The sequence below is a fragment of the Mesocricetus auratus genome, unplaced genomic scaffold (assembly GCF_017639785.1).
Source record: "Mesocricetus auratus isolate SY011 unplaced genomic scaffold, BCM_Maur_2.0 Super-Scaffold_100025, whole genome shotgun sequence".
In the NCBI taxonomy this organism is placed as follows: domain Eukaryota; kingdom Metazoa; phylum Chordata; class Mammalia; order Rodentia; family Cricetidae; genus Mesocricetus; species Mesocricetus auratus.
In genome coordinates this window covers 5,473,122-5,491,321 of record NW_024429206.1, presented here as the reverse complement: position 1 = coordinate 5,491,321, position 18,200 = coordinate 5,473,122, and the positions used below count along the sequence as shown (strand labels likewise).

At 49.3% G+C, this 18,200-nt stretch overlaps 2 protein-coding genes across 5 annotated transcripts in view; one reads left to right on the top strand and one right to left on the bottom strand.

The window, feature by feature from the left end:
• Nucleotides 1-18,200, bottom strand: part of Usp30 (ubiquitin specific peptidase 30) — a 52,997-nt gene that overhangs the window by 13,220 nt on the left and 21,577 nt on the right. For 2 of the 3 annotated variants that reach the window (XM_005078934.4, XM_021232328.2), the window contains exons 1-4: nucleotides 11,383-11,605; nucleotides 9,130-9,239; nucleotides 7,776-7,958; nucleotides 2,824-2,927 (exon numbers count right to left, since the gene is read on the bottom strand). In XM_005078934.4, the coding sequence (XP_005078991.2) occupies nucleotides 2,824-2,927; nucleotides 7,776-7,958; nucleotides 9,130-9,239; nucleotides 11,383-11,465 (480 nt within the window). In that variant the 5' untranslated portion in view covers nucleotides 11,466-11,605. Of the gene's footprint in view, nucleotides 1-2,823; nucleotides 2,928-7,775; nucleotides 7,959-9,129; nucleotides 9,240-11,382; nucleotides 11,606-18,200 lie in introns of those variants that run through there. The other variant, XM_040731585.1, reaches the window with a different exon arrangement.
• The window catches only part of LOC101823484 (SV2 related protein), a 58,376-nt gene continuing 57,809 nt past the window's right edge, over nucleotides 17,634-18,200 (top strand). The window contains exon 1 of one of the 2 annotated variants that reach the window (XM_040731583.1): nucleotides 17,634-17,862. In XM_040731583.1, the coding sequence (XP_040587517.1) occupies nucleotides 17,828-17,862 (35 nt within the window). In that variant the 5' untranslated portion in view covers nucleotides 17,634-17,827. The remainder of the gene's footprint in view (nucleotides 17,863-18,200) is intronic. The other variant, XM_005078933.4, reaches the window with a different exon arrangement.

The following is an 18,200-nucleotide window of genomic DNA, read 5'->3' as shown; positions in this document are numbered from 1 at the left end:
GGTAAGAGCAGATCTCACACTTGAGCTGCTCAGCTTCAGGTCATAGTAATCAGATCTTTCGGGTTTTATTATTTTTATTTTTATTATTATTGGCTTTGCAGTGCTGGCGATGGAAGCCAGGGTCACATGCATATCCGACAGGCACTGAATCCTGTGCTCTGTGCTCACCCAGCCTCTGATGGGCAGCTCTGTCAGAGAAAGGCCCCCTGACCTGCACACAATTCCCTCTGCAGCAGAATGAGGGCCCCATGTGCTCCCCAGAACTTTTGTGCTCAGTGACAGGCTCCAGTCCTGGCATCTTCTGTGTTCCCACAGCACACCAAGCTTATTCCAGCCTCAGGCTTGCCCCGACTCCACACTGCTGCCCCTCCCCTTCTCGTTCTTCAGACCACCACCCCACCCCTGCTCTGAGGGACACTGTGACAACAATCCAGTCACCTGCATTCTCCTCCCCACTACCCATGGGGCCAAACCAGCATAACGCTTGAGGCTCCAGCTCCTAAACACACCCCAAACTGCAAACCTCTTCAGGCCTGCCTAGGCCACACTCAGCTGTGCTTTCTGCACTGGGTCCCTGCAGCAGCCTCCCACCTTTCCTTACCTGCCAATCACACTGGGGCAACGCCTCGCTGCTGTGCTGGCTGGCTACTTACTGAGACTCAAGCTGGAGTCATCAGAGAAGAGGGAATCTCAACTGAGAAAATGCCTCACGAGACTGGGCTATGGGCAAGCCTGCAATTAGTGATTTAATAGGGGAGGCCCAGCCTTTTGTGTGTGGGGCATCCCTGGGCTGGTGGTCTTGAGTCTTATAAGAGAGTAGGTTGAGCAAGTCACTGGGGGGGGGGGCAAGTGAACAGCACCCTCCATGGCGTCTGCATCAGCTCCTGCCTCCAGGTTCCTACCCTGCTTGACTTCCTGTCCTGACTTCCATCAGTGATGAACTATGATGTGGAAGTGTGAGCCAAATGAACCCTTTCCTCTCCAACTTGCTTTGGCTATGGTGTTTCTACACAGCAACAGCAACCCATACTGGAATACCCTCCAAGCCGAAGTCACAGCAAACCAGATTTGAATGTAATGTAATCTGCAGCACTGGGATGGGACCCTCGGGCATGTGAGTCAGCATCTGCCTGGCTAAATCCCAGCCCTTTTGTACTTTGTACATGGAGACAGCATCTCACAGCAGGGGCTGACCTTGAACTCAGGGCCCCATTGCTCCCACTGTCACCCCCTGGGCTGCAAGAGCTCATGCAGAGGCAGGTGTGGAAAGCCACCATTCGCCAACAGCACAAGCACAGCTCAGCCCTGTCAGGACGGAGAACCAGCCACTAGCTGGCTCTTTCTGTAGGCTCAGGCAGCCTCTGAGGCAGCCCGTCTGCAAGCTCCTCAGGCTGTGAGGAAAGGGGCAGCGCTGTGGAAGAGTGAAGGACGAGAGTGCACTTCAACACCAGACCATTCAATCCTGGCTCTGCCACCTGACACAGCAGGTGACTGGGCAAGTCGCTTTGCTTCTCTGAGCTGTGTTCCCATCTGCACCCCGACTCCTCACGGACTGGCATAAGGATGCAGTTAGGTAACGCACATGAAGGACTGAGCCCAGTGTGTCTCCTAGAGCTCCTGGTGTAGACACAAAACGGGCTGCCCATCAGTGAGAGCTGGCTCTGGACCAACTAGATGGCAGATGTGGGCAAGAGCAGTAGACTGATTCCTAGACCTGCCCCCTCTTCCCTGGGGCTGCATCCCTACTGGCCCATCAGCTGCTGTGCACTGACCTTGGGGAATGGCTTACACAGGTCCTTAACAGAGGGGTGGGACACACAAAAAGTTAACGATGTCCTTGGAGACTCCGCTGTGACCAGGGAAGGACAGCTGAGTGAGTCCAGCAGCTGGGGTCACTTGCAAATGCAGATGGAAACACATTCTAGCACACAAGTGCAGCCAGCATGAGAAACCCTTCGCAAAGACACTCATCACCCATTTTGTGTTTGAAACCCGGCACATGGCATCAGATGGGGAGAAATAAGAGATAACCTGTAAGACCAAGGGGCGGGAACACTCACCCTTCCCCATGTTTCCACCCCCCATCCAGCCCCAGTGTGAAGTGTCTTTGAGGGGGCTTCCCCCACCCCATATATAAATGGGACCAGGACACTCGGAGATGCAGCTGGGGAAGCTGGAGTATGTCACTCCCAGTCCTGCTGCCCTCAGCCTTGGAGTCACTCTGGGTAACACTGGTCAAGAGGGAGGCATGTCAAATTCTAAAGACCACAGTGAAATTGCAAAAGGGAAGGAGAACATCTTGAATGAAGCCCTGCGACTGTGAGAACACCCACTGGAGGCCAGGGGACACTTTAAGTCACCTCTGAAAATGGATCTTTTAGAACAAGAAGAGTATTAGCTGGAGGGTCTCTCACAACCTGGAGTGCAGAGTCAGAGAAAGCCAGAAGCTCTCCCTTGTGACCATTGCTAGGTGTCCATAAAGAAGTGACATGGATTTTGTGTCCTCTCTAATCAGGATAGCAGTGAGAAACTGGAGCTCTGCTCGCACAACACTAAGACTGCCCAAAATGCCACAGAAACGCAGGGTATATAATTCAGTGGGAGAGCACTTGCCTAGCACATTCAAGGCCCTAGGCTTGATCCCAAGTGGTATGTGCGTGCGCGTGCGTGCGTGTGTGCGCGCACGCACATGCACATGCACACGCCCACGCCCACACACACACACACACACACACACACACACACACACACACACACACACACACACACAGAGTCCTAGGGAAAAGGCCTCTCCAAGCTCAGCCTGTGGTCTGTAGTGCTTACCTGTTCTTCAAAGGAAGAGATCTGCCATCTGTACATCCTCAAGACATCCAGCAGGCAGCTTGCATCCAAGACCTCATCCTCGGTGACTTCTTGGCAGGACAAAGCTGGGTATAAAGAAGGAAGGCAACAACGGAGTCAGAGCAGAAGAACCAGCCAGAAATGCAGCACACTACAGCACGCAAAGGTGACAGCACTGCCAGGTTGACACCACAGCTCCCTCCTCCCTCATGCATGCTCTTTGGAGCCTTACACATGCTGCGTCAGCAAGGAAGCATAGCATGTCTGCTGAATGAATCTTAAGATTTCAGGAAGCTATAAATGACCATCACTGATGAGGTAAGTCAGCTGAGTATGGTCTGAACACATCATTCTCAAGGTTGAAGGACCCTCACTACTAAGCTAACCCCACAGCCAGCTGAACACTCTAATCAGGGCTCTGCTGTGGCTTCTCTGACTTTGCTCGTATTTATTTATGTGTTTCTGACCACCAGGTACCAAGCATCCCATGATGCACAAAGCAGCTGAATGCATCACTTTATAATCAGCAGTACAATAAAACCAACCAAACAAAAAGTCTGTCTGGGGTAGTGCATGGGCCATAGCCCCAGCTATTGAGGATCCTGAAGTGGGAAGATTTCTTGACCCCAGGAATTTGGGACCAATGCTGGGAACTGAACAAGGTCCCATTCTAAATAATAGTAAAATGAATAATGTAAATTATAAAAAGATAGAGTTAGGTCTGCTAGGGATTCATGGCTCTATCTATACCTAGGGTCAGCTCCTTTTCCCTAGGAGAGTATGCTGTCCAACTACTCAACTCAGTGGATGAAGCACAGGTGCAACCACAGACAAACTATACACACAGCCTGGACACTGAGGAGGCTTCACTAGAATACAGGCAGCCCCAGGGCTCGAGGGAGCTGCAGTGGTTAAAGGCACTTGTTGCCTGGAGTTCAGAGCCCAGCACCAAAATAAGGACGCTCTCCAACTGTAACTCCAGTTGAGGGATCTGGCGCCCTCTCCTAGCCTCCAAGAATACCCACACAGATGCACACAGGCACATAAATAAAAGTAAATAAAAATAAATCAAAGTTGGGTGTGATGGCACGCGACTTTAATCACAGCACTCAGGAAGCAGAGGCAGGCAGATCTCTTTGAGTCTGAGGCCAGCCTGGACTACACAATGAACTCCAGGACAACCAGGCTACATAGTGACACCCTGTCACAACAAAACAACAACAAAACAAAAGATAGACTGGTCCCAGGCCACAGAGTGCCAACTAACTCTCATTCTGACCAGGGGCTTCCAGGCACAGCGCACAGGGCCAGTGTTGGTCAAGTGGGAGATGAAGGAAGGGTCTGTGGTCTTGGGTTTTGGTTCAGTGCTCCGCACATAACCCAGGGCAGACGTCTTACCACTTGGTTTTCATCAGAGCTCTGACTTCAGAGGGTGGGAACACGCTGACCTCCCACCCGAGGGGCAGGACATAGGAGGCAGCTACCTGAGCAGTATGATGTAAGAGCATGCTGGTCCAGCCCCTCACCCTCCAGGACAAAGGCTGCACAGAGAGCTGAGAAAGGAATCACACTCGTGGGAAAATGTCAGTGACTGCCCTGAGCACTGTGAGGCAATCGGCAAAGTCCCTGGCAGTTTCATAACCTGCCCCCAGCAGTGCAGCTCCTCCAGTCTACCTGAGGGAACATGCATCTATACACAATGGCCGCGTGCAGAGATGCATGCATGCTGCAGCCTGGGAGAAAGACTGAACAGTGGTTCTAACAGACACCACTGAGCTACAATGCGAGAGAGGCTACAGGCCACACGGATGCAAAGGGGGAAGAAGTAGGATGCACCAAGTGCCAGGGCTGCAGAGGCCGCTAAGCACTAAGTGCACTGGCTGCTCTCCAGGGGACCCGGGTTCAGTTCCCAGCACCCACCCACCTGTAAGGCCAGCTCCAGGGGACCTGATGCCCTCTTCTGGTCTCCATGACACCCACATGCATGTGGCCCTCCACACATATACACATCAATATTTAAAAGAAAAAATTCTATGGGCTGGAGAGATGGCTCAGTGGTTAAGAGCAGTAACTGCTCTTCCAAAGGACCCAGGTTCAATTCTTAGCACCTACATGGCAGCTCACAACTGTCTGTAACTCCAGTTCCAGGGGACCTGACACCTTCATACCAATGCACATAAAATAAAGTCAATTTTTTTTAAAGTACTCCTAAAAACTAACAACAAAAACCCCAAACAACCCAACACAAACACAGGTAGAACCTTGAGCAGTCATTTCTCCTAAGACAATGGCCACAGGCAGACGAGGAGCTACAGCAACTCATCATCAGGGAAATGCCAATGCCAGAAAGAAAATAGCACCTCATGTGCAGGTATGTAGGTGTGGGTGTCTATAGAGGCCAGAGTTGGACATCATAGCACATCATGTGCATATATGTAGGTGTATGTGTGTCTATGTCACAGCACCCCATACACATATACGTAGAGGTGTGTGTGTGTCTATAGGGGCCAGAGATGGACATTGTAGCACCTCATCACCTCATATTGGTAGGTGTGTGCTGGCTATGGAGGCCAGAGTTGGACGTCATGGCACCTCATATTTGTAGGTGTGTATGTGTGTGTCTATGGAGGCCAGAGTTAGACAGCAAACCTCTTCCTGTACCACTCTCTACCATATGTTTTGAGACCAACACGCTCACTAAACCTGGAATTCACGGATGGGCTAGACTGGCTGGCCTGTGAGCTGCAGGACTCTCTTGTCTCAGCCTCTTGCTGGGATTACAGCCTGTTGTGTGGGGGGTGGGGATCCAAGCGTGGGTCCATAGGCTCGAGCAGCTTACCAAGGGATCTTCCCAGCCCTGTGCTTCTGACTGTGAGAGTATCAAGTGCTGCTGTAGCTAGGCAGTGGCAAAGTTGTTTTGTTGTTGTTGTTTTGTTTTGTTTTTTTCAGCCTAGGTTTCTCAGTAGCTATGGGTCCTCAAACTCACAGAGATCCTCCTGCCTCTGCCTCCCAAGTGCTGGAATTAAAGGCGTGCGCTACCACCATGTAGATTTATTTATTTATTTTTTTAACGTTTGTTAAAACTATCACTAACTGTACTGTACCAAGACCGCCTCTGTTTTAGCCTTTTTCCTAGAAAGTGGCCATTAGCTGTGAAGCTCTTAGGCCAGGGAAATGAAATCACATCATATTTGCTACCCTGTTCTTTTTAACTTAACATTACTACCTATTCCAAATTAAAAGAGAACAAACTGGTAAAAGCAGCTCTGCATGGCAGTGTGCCACTGGCCCCTTGGCCTTCTGTCAGATACCTATACCCCTGGAGGTTTAGAACATGCTGGAGACCTTTGTTCATGTACCATGCAATATCCAGATTTTAACAGTGCCATCAAGGACAGTTCAGTAGCAAAAAAACAAAACCTTTTGCACAAAACTGAATTTGGGATCTGCAAAATGGCTTGGCAGGTAAGGGTGCTTGCCACAAAGTCTACTGACCTGAATTTAAGCAGGAAAACAAGGGGGGCAGAAGGAGAACAGATTCCCACATGTTGTCCTCTGACCTCCACACATGTGCCATGTCATGTGTATGTACCCAAACACAAACATACATAAACAAATAAATGCAAAGCCTATTTACATGTAGATTTAAGAATAATGAAGTTGGATAAGTGACTTCAAATTCCTAGGGTGCTAGAGGAATGACTCAGCAGTTAAGAGCGTGGCTGCACTTCCAGAGGATCCAGCACACATGCGGGGTGGGTCACAACTGCCAGTAACTCCAGCTCCCGGGGACCTGACGCTCTCCCCTGGCCTTCATAGGCACCCACACAGACACATATCTAAAAAGTCCTTCACATCTTTTCCCAGACACTAACAGCAGCCACAAGGAAGACTTTTAGCCATGAAACTGGTCATGTTGCAAGGGCTCACAGGGCGGTTCCAAAGCACACTCAAGAAAGGTCAGACCACAGGAGCTGGGTTTTGGTGGCGAACACCTTTAATCCCAGCACTCAGGAGGCAGAGGCAGGTGGATCTCTGTGAGTTCGAGACCAGCCTGGTCTACAGAGTGAGTGCCAGGACAGCCTTCAAAACAATACAGAGAAACCCTGTCTCGAAAAACCAAAAAAGAAAGGTCAGACCAAGTTCCACCCCCATCGCAGTGTGAGCACACCCCAGCTAACAGCTGCCAGGCTCTGGAATTTGCAATTTGCTCTTTTAAATCTTTTCTGACAGGCAAAAAGAAACAAAACCCAAGAGCCTTTACTTGTATTTCTTTTGTGATGATCGTATTTCTTGGGTCAAAACACCCACTTCTAAAAAAACTTCTTATAGTTGAAGTGCTTGTGTGGTAGTGGATTTACTTATTTATTTGTTTATCTATTTATTTACTTTTGGTTTTCTGAAACAGGGTTTCTCTGTGTAGCCTTGGCTGTCCTAGAACGCACTCTGTAGACCAGGCTGGTCTCAAGTTCAGAGATCCACCTGCTTCTGTCTCCCAAGTGCTAGGATTAAAGGTGTGTGCCACCACCCCCAGCTAAACTGACCATTTTCTTAAGTAGATGGTTCCATTTTTTATTTATAAGTGGGGTTAATGAGATGGCTCTATAAGTAAAGGCACCTGCCACCAAATCGCACAACCTGAGTTCAGTCCCCAGGACCATACGGTAGAAAACAAAGTTATCCTGACCTGCCTATGTGTGCTACGGCACATAAGCGTACACTCATACAATAAATACAACTTAAAAAAAAAACTTTGATTTACTTTGAATCTAATTGACTTTAAATTAATTTTTAATCTGATTTAATCTAAGCCTCTTAGGTTCTGAGTGTCCCCTCCCCACCACCCCCCATGTCTTTTTCTACAAAGTGGCTGTTAAGCATTTCTTGTGTCATCTACATGCTGGAGACACACACCCCTCAAGTCCCCACTGTACCTTTCAGGAGGTTCAGCAGTGTCAAGGACAGGCACTGGTGTGTGTGTGGCCCCTGCTGGTCCCTAGAGTACTGGGTGGTGAACTCTTCCAGCCACTTGACGAAGGCGGGACAGGCAGACAAGCCCTGCAGCAGCGAGTTCATGAAGCAGGTGTTCCCTAAGTTGACGAGCCCCGGCACCAGCCCTAAAGGAGAGTGTGCATAAGATGATAGTGCATTTCGCTGGGCCCACCTTCTCTCTCCCATCCGGGACCCTGTGTCTCGGCAGTGGAGCCCTCCATTGGGATTCCGACCTGAGCAAGACTAGGGCGCTGGGCGTTCTATGCTGTGAACTGTGAACCACAGAACAGGCCACTGCCCTGTGCTCGCTCTGAAACCCTTCCAGGGGCCTGGCACAGATATTAAATGGACAAAAGCAGTAGCCTCGCCTTCCTCCTCACCCTCATGTTCTCCTTTAGTTAGAGAACACTGTCCCCACAGCAGCTGGCAATTGAACCGCCTCTAGGGACAATGCTTTTGTTCTTGCCACAGTGACCAAGAGAGACACTGATTCTGGCCGGTCTGTCTGCAAAGACAGCAGCACCAGCTGGCAGGGCGTCCTCATCAACTCTGTACACAGTGCCCAGGCTACCCTCCATCTCAGAGCCTCCTGCCTCAGCCTCCTGGGTGCTGACCATACATGTGTGCTACCAAGCCTTGTTTAGAAACTTTTTAATAAGAAAATTCTCAAATACCCATGAAAATACATAATGAACTTCCCTACAACTGTCCCCTTGTTAAACAAGGATCAGATTTTGTAACAGACTTTGCTACCTCTTCTCCCCTTCTCCCTTCTCTCCTCCCAGAAAAACCTCTCCTGTGATGTAATCGGTCAGCTGCAGAACTGTAAATACAATTCCACATTAATGAGAACCTCAGACAATTGAGCCACTTGAAACACAATTACAAAGCATGCCTCACCACCCTCCCCATCCCCCTACCCCCACTCTCCCCACCCCCTCACCCCTGTCAAGGTCTTGCCTATGTAACCCTGCCTAGCCTGGTACTTGCTTTATAGCACAGGCTGGATTCAAACTCATGGCATAGCATCCACCTGCTCCAGCATCCTGAGTGCTGGAGTTATAGGCATGAGCCACCAGGCTAGCACCCGGCATGTCTTAACATCAAGTGCAAGAAGGTGCTAAAACAGAGCCTTCCCACCACAGGGTGGGGCTGTGTGAAGTTCTACTTCACAGACCACAGTCCTCTTTAGAGATGACAGGACCAGCCACCCAAAGCCCTGGCTTCCTCTACTGCTTTCGGACAAAAGGGGCTCAAGTCAAATTCAAAGACCACGATGCAGGGCCCCATCCCTACCTTTTCTCCGCTTCTTCCTTTCTGTAATGGGACCCCAAATAACATATATTCCTGCTGCAAGAGCAGCAGCAATTCCGCCTATCACTCCCCAGTTCTTCATGACTTTGTATCTAAAAAAGAAAAGACACTGATTGTCACTTTGTCTCACAGCAGCAGGTGGGTACACAGACACCCATAGGGAAAAGTGACATTTTGTCAAAATAACACACCAATCAGCAAGTTTTAAACCTAAGGTAATATACACCAATAAGAATGTATCTTGAAGTCAAGCATGGTGGTGCACGCCTTTGATGCTAGCACTCAGGAGGCAGAGGCAGGCAAATCTGTGAGTTCAAAGCCAGCCAGGTCAACAGAGCAAGTTCTAGGACAGCCAGGGCTACACAGAGAAACCATGTCTTGAAAAACAGAAGGAAAGAAAGAAAGGAGGGAGGGAGGGAGAGAAGGAGGGAAGGAGGTCATGTCTTGAAAACCAGGATGCTTAAGCACTAAGATCCAAAATTGGGGGGTGGAGGTTGACACTAGGAGTCCTTGTCACTCTCTAGCTACCTTATTCATTCAGGTGGGGCCTCTCATTTGAGCTCAGAGTTCACTGACACAGCTGATCAGACTCCCACGCCTCTTCCTGCCAAGTGCAGGGTTATGCCAGGCTACCGGGTGCTCACATGGCTTCTGATGATCTGAACTCAGGTCCTAACACTTGCTGCTTGTTTAGTAAGCTCCTGAACACCTGACCATCTCCCAGGCTCTCCCAATTTATTTACTTATTTATTTGTTTACTTACTAATTTTTTTAAGAGACAGTCTCCCTCAGTCACTCAGACTAGCCTTTAACTCACTCTGTAGCCCAGGTTAGCTTTGAACTCAAGAATCCTCCTGCCTCAGCCTCCTGAGCAATTGGAATGACAGAGTTGTGCCACCGCACCTGGCTTTAGAAATGGATTTCCCTTTGAGAATATTAAACAGTACAATGGGGATCTTCTGTAAATTCATGAAATTAAAGATTTCTTCATTTCAGGAGGCTTGACTTGAACAATATAGATAAGGAAACCGCAGTAGTATTCAAAACACAATTTTAAGGCAACCACACATCGGTGTAATACGTACCCACATACGTACATGTGGACATTCTTACCCTAAAGCTTGGACTGTATGAAGCTTATTTTCCCCTCAGTACCAGGGATTGAACCTAGGGCCTCATACATGATACACACATATACATGATACATGCATGTTCTATCACTGAGCCACATCCCCACCCTGACTGCATGAATATGTATTTCAGCTCAATGAACACTCACTGAGAGGGGTCACTAGTGACAACACAGAAATCGTTGGGCAGTAGCCAGCATTCTCCTACATCACAGCTAATCGTGAAGTTCAAAACAATGTTTGTTCTTCCAGGATAAGCCCAGAGAATGGCACAGAACTTGGCTTTAAAAAAGAAAATAATAAAGCAGTCTGCTGGAGGAGGAGGTCATAGCACACCTGCCTGCCATACACTCAACGAGGGAAACTGAGGCACACAGTGTTGCTTGACTTGTTCCTCTGCAGATCATAAGAAGACGAGAGCCTGCGAGTGAGAAGCCTAAGCTGCCCCCAGCCCCGCTCTCAGGTCAGCTGTAAGACCACGGGCACACCGGGCAGTGGTGGTGCACGCCTTTAATCCCAGCACTCGGGAGGCAGAGGCAGGCGGATCTCTGTGAGTTCGAGGCCAGGCTGGACCGACGGGCATGGCCTCTGCAAGGCGTAGTTCCCATCACTGGAGAGATTGGACCCTGAGGGCTTCCAAGCAGGATAAGGCGCTGTTATGTTAGACCTGCCCCAGTATCCCAGGAAGCCAACCCCAAGCAACAGGTCCCAGCAGTCAGGGTGAGCAATGGGGGTGTGGCCCCAGCCCTTGGGAAGCTAGACTTGGACAGGTTGGGGTGCAAGCAGGAGTCCTAGCAGGGACGAAGAGCCTTAAGTCGTCACAGACTGGGCAGGACTGCTTGGAGACCGGCGCGGTTTGAGACGCAGAAGCGAGCATTGCCAGCAGGGCAGAGGTGGGAAACTGGCATATAACAAACTGGAGGGGACGTGCAGGCCTGGGAAGGCTGTGGGCCTGGGGGTCCGGGTCTGGGGTCACCGCGAAGGGCTTCGGGGCCTCGCAGGCCTCGGGCACTGCAGGGACGAGGAGGCGCTGGGCCGCGGCCCTGTCTCGGCCAGGATGGCGCAGGCCTGGAGGCCCCGGGCCGGCCATTCTCTGCCCGCTCACCTGACGGCCGCCCCGGTACGCAGGAAGCGCTGGAGGGCCTTGTCGGCCGCCGTCCTCGCTGCCTGCGCCCGGGAACTCAGCATCACGGCCGCCTCCTCCTTCTCTGCTGCTGCTGCTGCTGCTGCTGCTGCTGCCGCCGCCGCCGCCGCCGCCGCCCCCCGCCCGCAGCAGAGAAGTGAGGATCCCAGTGAGCGAGGTTCCTGAGGCGGCGGAACCAGTGGTAGCGACCTCGTCTCGGCGGGGAAAGGTAGGACGGCGAACCGGAAGTTGCTGCCGCCGGACCTCAATAGTGGAAGGACCAGCGCTTCCCGGTTCCTTTTCCCTTAGCAACCGCGGTCTGATTCGTTGCTAAGGGAGACTTCCGGGGCCGTGCACTGCTTCGGAAGCTGTGAGCACTCCTCGCATTTGCTTGAGCTTCATCCAGAATTGCAGACGCTCCGCATTCAGGACAGAGCTTGGGTCATGCTTCGTGTGGAAAGGCTGCCATTAAAATGAGAACTAAAAAAAAAAACAGGGGGTTCCATTTTTGATTAAAAAAAAAAAAGGTGTGGGCTGGTCAGATAGGTCTGCAGGTATAAAGGCACCTGCCACCAAATCTCACAACCTGAGTTCAGTACCCGGGACCGCGACCATACGGTAAAAGAGAAACAGAGTTGTCCTGGCCTGCCTATATGTGCTGTGGTGCACTCACGTGTACACACACACACACAGGTATATATCACATGCACACTCACATACACGCACACTCATATACACACCTAAACGCACATGTACACACGCGTATACATACATACACAAATATACACATATACAAGCAGGGATACACGTTCTCGAACACATGCACACACATATACACACGTGCACACGTGTACGCTCACAGAAACAGTTAAAATGAGATGTTTTTAAAAAATCTGTTAGGTTCATACCCCCTACAAAACTCCATACACACGGTCCTAGAATCAGTCTTCAAAACAGCAAAGCTTGGAAACAAACTAGATATTTATCAGCCTATGGATCACTGCTATATGTATAATAAAGAAATAAAATTTTAGGGCTGGAAAGATGGCTCAAAGGTTAAGTGCTTTGGCTGCTCTTCCAGAGGTCCTGAGTTCAATTCCCAGCAACCACATGGTGGCTCACAACCATCTATAATGAGATCTGGTGCCCTCTTCAGGCAGAAAGGGGTGCATGCAGACTAAACGCTGTATACATAATCAATAAATAAATCTTTTTTAAAAAAAGAAATAAAAATTTAGTTCCTGTCTTACGTGAGCATGTTGCTGTGTGGCAGCTCTTTATAGCATTTCTCTTCTCCAAACTGAACTGTGTGATTCTCCCTACTCTTCCTCTTCCTACCTAGTAAATACCTTCCATTTCTGATCCTTCAAGGTTGACTGTCTCCAGTTACTATCATGGGAAGAGTCTTGGTGATTGGCTTAGTTCTCTTGGCATAAAGTGAACTACAGTGAACTACAGCAAAATGATATTTCATTAAGTACTAGCTCCTCTCCCTATCCATTTCTCAATGGACACTCAGGTTGTTCCTACTTCTTGGCAATAACATGGGTACATAAACCTTCTCTTTCTGATCTTTTCATTCCTCCTGTTTCTGAATCAAGTAGTGAGATTAATATGATAATTTTTCAGACACTTCTATATTGTTTTCCATAGTAACTTTGCCATTTTACAGCCCTTAGCTGATTAAAAATTACATTTTATTTACTGGGGAGGCATGTGTCATAATACGCACATGGAGGTCTGAAGACAACTTGAGGGACTTTGATTTCTCCTTTCACCATGTGGGTTCAAACCCAGGTTATCAGGTTTGGCAGCAAGCACCCTTACCAGCTTAACCATCTCGCCAGCCCAGCTTATAAACGTGCTAGTTCAGAGATGTGAGGAACATGCTGCTGTTTTCTAAACAACTTAAATCCTCCCAGTCAGGAACCATGCCTATTAAACATTCCTTTCTCTCCACATCATCTATTTCACATTTTGTCCTTATGGATTTGTTATGTCTGCATGCTGTGTAAATTCAATATCATCTGACCTTTTATGCCAGGCTTTTTTCAATTAGCATAACGTTTTCAAGGTGCATCAGCAGTATGGTTTTTATCCGACTTCATTGTTGACGAACACACGTTTGATGGTCTTGAAATCCCGATCTTCCTGCCTCCACCGGCATTGCAGGTGAGTGCCACCCTGGCCACTTTTGTGCACTGTTGGAATGGAACCCAGGGCTTCATGCATGCTAGTGGAGTGCTCTTCCCAACTGAGCTACACCCCAGGTCCCCTTTCTCAGCTTCAGTGAATAGTGTTGCTTTTACACATTGATGCACACAGATCTGTACAAGTTCTTGCTTTAGATTACATTGAGGATAGAGATGGGAGTCCAGTGGAGGGGGGGGTCTGTGTTGTAATGTCACTTCTTTTGAAATGATAAACTATCTTAACAAAAGGCAACTGAGGAAACAAAGGGTTTCTTTTAGCTCACAGTTCCCAGCTACAGTCTATTATTGTGGGGAGGCCAAAATGGTGGGAACTTGAGGTAGTAAGTCATATCACATCAATAGTCAAAAGCAGAGTAATAGCCCGGCAGTAGTAGTGCACTGCTTTGATCCCAGCACTTGGGAAGACAGGCAGATCTCTGAGTCTGAGGCCAGCATCGGCTACACACAGAGTGAGTCCTAGGAGAGCCAGGACAACCAAAATAATAATATTAATAATGATGATGATGATGATGATGATGACATATAGGGCACATTAATGTAGACAGCTCCTATTGTGATTCTGTTCCCAGGTGGTGACAATAGGTTGTGTCCAGTTGCTAATTATCATAGGGTCACATAGTAATTCAACAGTATTTGACTCTATCAATGAGAAGATGCTGCTGATCAGTGTCTACAGTGCATCATATATATGCACGCATGCGCGCGTGCGCACATGCACACACACACACACACAGAGTCATGTATATAATTTCTTGAGGAAGGGCCTTAAGCTCAATGTATAGGCAAGAACGACTTTGGATTTCTGATCTTCATGAGTGCTGGGATGATACCTTTGCACCACCATGCCCAGTCTTATTCAACGCTGGGGTTGGAATCCAGCACTTCATGCACACCAGACAAGCCTCTACCAGTGGGGTGACACTTCTAGCTTTGCATTGGATACCTTTAGGATAGTGTCTGCTTCCTGATCACTCAGCTGAGGCTAGGAGTCATGTTACCCATAGAGCAGGAGTGGGGTAGGATTTACAAGTGATTATGGGTAGGACAAATAATTGCAGCTAACATGCACGAGGTAAAGAGTAGCCAAGAGGCTCGGTGGGTTAAGCACTTGTTGCACAGCCATAAAGACCACAGTGTGATCCCCCACGGAACCCACAGAAAGTGCCAGGTGGGAGTGGAGGCCTCCCAGAAGTCCTGGCATACAGGAGGTGGACACAGGGAATCCCAAGAGCAAGTGGACGGACAGACTAGCTAAAATGACTGTCTCTGGAATCAAGTCCCTTGGCAAGAACATCCAAGGGAGACACTGGATGTCAACCTTGTGCCTCCATACCTGTGCACACACACGTGAACACAAGCATATACATATACCACAAACATACATGTGTGGAAAGAGAAATAGTTATGAGTGATGGCTGCAGGTTGTGAGGCACAAAACTCACTCAGTCAATAACTGTTGGTGAGTAATAGTTTAGAGTTTTAGAAGTCTCTCTGCTAGTTCATGTGCAGTGTCCCCCAAAGGCCTGTGTGCTCAAAACATGGGACCCAGAGACTCCAGACTTTGGAAGTCAGGGGAAGCATTAGGCGTTGGGCCTTGTGGGAGGGACTAGCTTCTAAGAGTGTTGTTGTGGCTGGGCGTTGGTGGCGCACGCCTTTAATCCCAGCACTCGGGAGGCTGAGGCAGGCGAATCTCTGTGAGTTCGAGGCCAGCCTGGTCTACAAAGTGAGTTCCAGGACAGCCTCCAAAGCCACAGAGAAACCCTGTCTCAAAAAAACCAAAAAAAAAAAAGAGTGTTGTTGTGGAATATTATCTTAAGATGTGTTATATCTGTTTATGCTATGGAACATTTGTTTAATGATGCAAAGATGTGTGGCATTCTTTTATGTTGCATTTGCTTACACACACACACACACACACACACACACACACACACACAGTACTTAAGGAGGCCAGAAGAGGGCATCAGATCCCATGGAGCTGGAATAATAGGCAGTTGTGAGTCACCTGTTGTGGGTGCTCAGCACCAAACCAGGTCCTGTTGAAGAGCAACAAGTGTTCTTAACCATGGAGCCATCTCTCTAGCCCCTGGCTTTTATGGTTTTTGTTGTTTAGTTGCTTTGTTTTTTTTCCAGTTCCCACTTTCTCCAGTCTCTGTGTAATGTTTTTGAAGGTTGCATTTGGACTCCAGTCCCTTCCTCTCTGCCTCCCAGCTGCCTTAAAGCAAGCTGCTTTTCTATCACTGGCTTCTGCAACAACGCTGTCTGTCCTCTCAACCCAGGGTGAATGAGCATGGACTGACATCACTGAACACACACTACACACATGCACACATGAGCACACACACACTGCACACACATGCACACATGAGCACACACACTACACACACATGCACACATGAGCACATACACACACCACACACTACACGCATGCATGCACACACATACACATGCATACACATAGACACATACACAAGTTATAAAAAAATAGAAAAGAATGTCTCTGTCTTCTTCAGGCCGCTATGATCTTCCATCCAGTCATGGCCCCCACACAATGGGAAGCATGGGAGCTGCCATCATGGTAGTTGAATTTCTTCTCTTTTCTCCATTGCGTCACACTGGGACCAGAAGTTTCCACTCTAAGTCTTCTGAGGAGCTCTTTAAGCATCCAGGCACCAGGCCCACCCACAGTAGTTTCCATAGCCTTGGATGGAATCAAGTGATTATGGACAACTTGAATTGAGGATCATTCACTTGCGATATTTTTTCCCTCTCCCTTCCTCCTCTTTTCCTCTCTCCCTTCCTCCCTTTATGGCATCTCACTCTGTAGCCCTAGCTGACCTGGAACTCACAGAGATTCACCTGCCTCTGCCTCCAAGTGCAGGGATCAAAGCTGTACAACCACCATGCCCAGCTTAACTTTTTGGGGGGAGCGGGGTTCTTGACAGGGTTTCTCTGTGGCTTTGGAGGCTGTCCTGGAACTAGCTCTTATAGACCAGGTTGGTCTCGAACTCACAGAGATCCGCCTGCCTCTGCCTCCTGTGTGCTGGGATTAAAGGCGTGCGCCGCCACCACCCAGTCCAGCTTAACTTTTTTTTTTTTGGTTTTTTGAGACAGGATTTCTCTGTATTGTTTTGGAGGCTGTCGGTCTAGCCTGGCCTTGAACTCACAGAGATTCGCCTGCCTCTGCCTCCCAAGTGCTGGGATTAAAGGCGTGCGCCACCACTGCCCGGCCCAGTTTAACTTTTAAGACACTGTTTTAACACCCATCTGCCCTTGAGCTTGTTAGTAATCCAGGCTGGCTTTGAACTCATGGTCCTTCTGTTTCACCCTCCCTTGTGCCACCACACTCAGCCATGACAGATGTTTACTAAGGATGCTCTGTGTGCCAGGCACACTGTCCTGGGCACCTGGGTTACATCCAAGACAATTCAAGGAGTTGAAGTTCTAGTCAGACTGTGAAGAATAAATAACCCAGTTACCTTCTGTTCCTTTCCTAGGTCCATTTCATCAGGCCCTCAGCTCTGTGATAACAATCTTTTCTTTCTTTCTTTCTTTCTTTTTTTTTTTCTTGGTTTTTCGAGACAGGGTTTCTCTGTATTTCTGTATTGTCTTGGAAGCTGTCCTGGAACTCGCTTTGTAGACCAGGCTGGCCTCGAACTCGCAGAGATCCACCTGCCTCTGCCTCCCGAGTGCTGGGATTAAAGGCGTGCGCCACGAACGCCCGGCAAGAATCTTTTCAAAAGTGTTCTGTCAACAGCCTGTTACTGTGCCTGGCACCCAGTAGGTGCTCAGCACACAGTAATGTAATGCATGGAGAACATTCCCAAGAAAATCTATACTCCATCCCAGAGCTTAAGCTTCCAGAACATCATACTGACAACACTAATAAATTCTTACGAACATTCAGGGAGGGAGGCATCATCTGGCAGGCGGGGGTGCCTCACAGACACCCCCAATCAACGGACTGTGGGCTCCTGGGAGCAGCAGGGCTCGCTCCGCCCCCTCTACCGCGCAGCCCTCCCCTCGTCCTCCGCCCACTCCCGTCGGTCTCCCGGCGGCGGCGGCTTTGTCTCCCGGGCAGGGCTCCCTCCCCCAGCTGCTGCCCAGGGAGGAAGCGGTGGAGCTGTCCAGCATCCCGGTGCTGAAAGCCGGCGCGCCGACGGTGCTCCACCATGTAAGGGCCATGCCCAGGCTCGCCCTGGCGCAGCGCGGACATGGAGGAGGACCTGTTCCAGCTCAGGCAGTTGCCGTGAGTACCGCGGGGGCGAAGGGAGGCAGGCGGGGTGCCTTTTAGAAGAGCAGAGCCTGCAGGGGTGCATCCCCGCACGGCCTCTTGAATCGGAAAATGCTGTTACAGACGGAAGAATTGGGCCTGAAGGAGAAAAGCCATTTTCCTCGACCAGCTGTGTTTCTGATTTTTTTTTCTAGATCTGTCAGGACCTTGTGGGAATCCTTAGTTTCCGTGTTTTCCCGTGATAATCGCTCTCAACCATGAAGGGGTGTTGAGGTCTATGCTGTGAGAGCGTGTGGGATGCGGTTTGGAAATGAGGGCTGAATTGACAAGGGCTGGTATATGTCCTTACCAGT